Genomic DNA, 3730 nt, shown 5'->3' with positions numbered 1-3730 from the left:
GTTCACTCTATCACTCTGCGTTTATTTGGACTGGAAACAAAGTCAGTGTATTGTGGCAAACACTCTCTCCTGCTCAGATGTGTTATTGTGTTTGTGTGGAAAGGGAATGGGAGTTTCACAAGGCCTTCATTCATCCTAGCTGAAATGTCAGTAACTTTGGTTTCATTCACCAACTTGATATAAAAACCATGCTTTATTTCTCCATTATATTCCCTGGCTCAGTATTGGTCTTGTTTTTAGACAATGGGAGAATTGGACAGTATTAACAGTGCCTTATTTTCTTAACATCTTCACTTTCTCTCCCCCTCCCTTCCACTTTCTCTCTCTCTCTCTCTCTCTCTCTCTCTCTCTCTCTCTCTCTCTCTCTCTCTCTCTCTCTCTCTCTCTCTCTCTCTCTCTCTCTCTCTCTCTCTCTCTCTCTCTCTCTCTCTCTCTCTCTCTCTCTCTCTCTCTCTCTCCTCTCTCTCTCTCTCTCTCTCTCTCTCTCTCTCTCTCTCTCTCTCTCACTCTCCCTCCTCTCTCCCCTCCCCTCCCTCCCTCCCTCCCTCCCTCCCTCCCTCCCTCCCTCCCTCCCTCCCTCCCTCCCTCCCTCCCTCCCTCCCTCCCTCTCCCTCCCTCCCTCCCTCCCTCCCTCCCTCCCTCCCTCTCTCTCTCCCTCTCTCTCTCTCTCTCTCTCTCTCCCTCTCCCTCTCTCCCTCTTTCTCCCTCTCTCCCTCTCTCCCTCCCTCACCCTCTCTCCCTCCCTCTCTCCTTCTCTCCCTCTCCCTCTCTCTCGTTCCCTCCCTCGTGCCTCTGCAGCGGTTTGCAGCTGATGATCCAGCCCAGACAGGATGTGAAGACCCACAACAATGGCCTTCCATCTGCCCACTCCCTCTGCCCAGAGATTGCAGACGACACGGTTTAGAGGAAAGAGCAGCTCCGATCCACCCTCCACCAACTCCCTACCCTCGGCTCGCCAACTGTCCCGTATTAGCCGGGACATCACGTATTTTGGGCTAAATTAGTTAGTCCCGTACGGGACCGCCCCTTGTCCCCGTATTAGTAGGGTTGCCAACTTCCTCACTCCGAAATAAGGGACAAAAGGTGACGTCACCGCCCCGCGCCCCACATGACCTCACCCAGCAGCGGCCACGTGCTCCCGCTCCACCAATGGAGGCAATCTTCAATCTCTGGCCTTTGTCCGACCATCTGCCGATCAATAACCCCCACCTGTATCCACCTATCACTCGCCAGACCTTGTCCGGACCCTATCTCTCTTCCAGCTTTCTTCCCCCCACTATAATCATGACCCGACCTGAAACGTCACCTATCCATGTTCTCCAGAGATGCTTAGGAAAAAAACTGCAGATGCTGGTTAAAGTCGAAGGTAGACACAAAATGCTGGAGTAACTCAGTGGGTCAGGCAGCATCTCGGGAGAGAAGGAATGGGTGACATTTCGGGTCGAGATCCTTCCTCACACAGAATCTCGACCCGAAACAGCACCCATTCCTTTTCTCCCAAGATGCTGCCTGACCCACTGAGTTACTCCAGCATTTTGTGCCTACCTTTTCAGAGATGCTGCCCGACCCGCTGAGTTACTCCAGCACTCTGTGTCTTTTTAACCCCCTGAAGCGGCAGTCTCTTGTGTCTCCAGACATTGCAAGTGGCTTTTTTATGTAACCCATCCACGTAATTTGCCGTAGAATATTTCCTGAGATCTCCCAATGATTCATAAGGTGTCTCGTGGGAGCATCGCAGTCGAGGCTCTATGGTTGAGCATGTGGACTAGTTGCTTATTTAGTTTAGTTTAGCGATGCAGTTTGGAAACAGGCCCTTCGGCCACCGAGTCCGTACTGACCAGCGATCCCTGCAAACTAACACCATCCTACACCCACTAGGAACAATTTACATTTATACCAAGCCAATTAACCTACAAACCTGTACGTCTTTGGAGTGTGGGAGGAAACCGGAGCACCCGGAGAAAACCCACGCAGGTCACGGGCAGAACGTACAAACTCCGTACAGACAGCACCCGTAGTCAGGATGGAACCCGGGTCTCTGGCGCTGTGAGGCAGCAACTCTACCTCTGCGCCACCGTGCCGCACTAGGCATGTATGGATTAGCTGCTTTTTTGTGTAGGAAGGAACTGCAGATGCTGGTTTAAACCGAAGATAGACACAGAAAGCTGGAGTAACTCAGTGGGACAGGCCGTCTGGAGGGAAGGAGTGGGTGACATTTCGACTAAAAATATCACCTATACCTTCTCTCCAGAGGTGCTGTCTGACTCGCTGAGACAGACAGAGGTGCTGTCTGACTCGCTGAGACAGACAGAGGTGCTGTCTGACTCGCTGAGTTACTCCAGCCCTTTGTGTCTATCTTTGGATGCTTTTTTAAAATCTGAATTAACAAATGTAAAGTGATGTTAAATAAATGTGTGTGAACACGAGGGCACTCCGGATCGAGAGAAATGTTTTCTTGCGGCTGGAATCCTTTGGAAGCTGAAGTGCGATGCAAGGCTTGAAAGATTAGTCGCTGGCAGTCGCCGGTGACACGGAGACACGATTTCCTCTCCAACATAACAAGCATTTTTCCAGTTAAAGGATATCATGTGAAGCAAAATAATTGTGGAAATGATCAAATAGAGCGAGAGGCTGGAGGAATGGAGATTAACAACAGCGCTGGAAATTTAATGACTATTTAGAGAGGAGCCAAACACTGCACTTACCAAAGAGGAGGTCATGAAGGCTTTAAAAGGTACTAAGGAGGATCAATCAATAGTCAAGAGTGTTTTATTGTCATGTGTGTTGAAACGGAACAATGATATTCCTACTTGCAGTGGGCCAGAAACACTGTAGTTTAGTTTATTGTCACGTGTACCGAGCGAGGTACAGTGAAAAGCCTTTTATTGCCAGCTAACCAGTCAATAGACAATGGACAATAGGTGCAGGAGGAGGCCATTCGGCCCTTCGAGCCAGCACCGCCATTCAATGTGATCATGGCTGATCATTCTCAATCAGTACCCCGTTCCTGCCTTCTCCCCATACCCCCTGACTCCACTATCCTTAAGAGCTCTATCTAGCTCTCTCTTGAATGCATTCAGAGTATTGGCCTCCACTGCCTTCTGAGGCAGAGAATTCCACAGATTCACAACTCTCTGACTGAAAAGGTTTTTCCTCATCTCAGTTCTAAATGGCCTACCCCTTATTCTTAAACTGTGGCCCCTTGTTCTGGACTCCCCCAACATTGGGAACATGTTTCCTGCCTCTAACGTGTCCAACCCCTTAATAATCTTATACGTTTCGATAAGATCTCCTCTCATCCTTCTAAATTCCAGTCAATGGAAACACTATAAGTGACTACAATCAAGCTGTGCACAGTGTAATGGGGATAACGTTTAGTGCAAGATAAAGTCCCGTAAGTCCGGTTAAAGATAGTGAGAGGGTCTCCAATGAGGTAGATGGGAGGTCAGGACCGCTCTCTAGTTGGTGAGAGGACGGGTTCAGTTGCCTGATAACAGCTGGGAAGAACAAACTAAACACTACTCAAAGGATAACATGTGTAGGAAAGAACTGCAGATGCTGGTTTAAAGTGAAGGTAGACACAAAATGCTGGAGTAACTCAGCGGGTCAGGCAGCATCTCGGGAGAGAAGGAATGGGTGACGTTTCGGGTCGTGACACTTCTTCAGTCTGAAGAAGGGTCTCGACCCGAAACGTCACCCATCCCTTCTCTCCCGAGATGCTGCCCGACCC

General features: G+C 49.6%; 1 protein-coding gene across 1 annotated transcript in view; it reads left to right on the top strand.

Annotated features, from left to right (window-relative positions):
• The window catches only part of LOC144603747 (sodium- and chloride-dependent GABA transporter 1-like), a 30680-nt gene extending 29007 nt beyond the window's left edge, over window positions 1–1673 (top strand). The window contains 1 exon segment of the mRNA XM_078417454.1: window positions 1635–1673. Within this exon segment, the coding sequence (XP_078273580.1) occupies window positions 1635–1673 (39 nt within the window).
• Window positions 1674–3730: the final 2057 nt, after the last annotated feature.

This window comes from Rhinoraja longicauda, chromosome 20, assembly GCF_053455715.1.
Source record: "Rhinoraja longicauda isolate Sanriku21f chromosome 20, sRhiLon1.1, whole genome shotgun sequence".
NCBI lineage: Eukaryota > Metazoa > Chordata > Chondrichthyes > Rajiformes > Arhynchobatidae > Rhinoraja > Rhinoraja longicauda.
The sequence above is the reverse complement of the archived record's forward strand: the minus strand, read 5'-3'. Positions and strand labels throughout refer to the sequence as shown.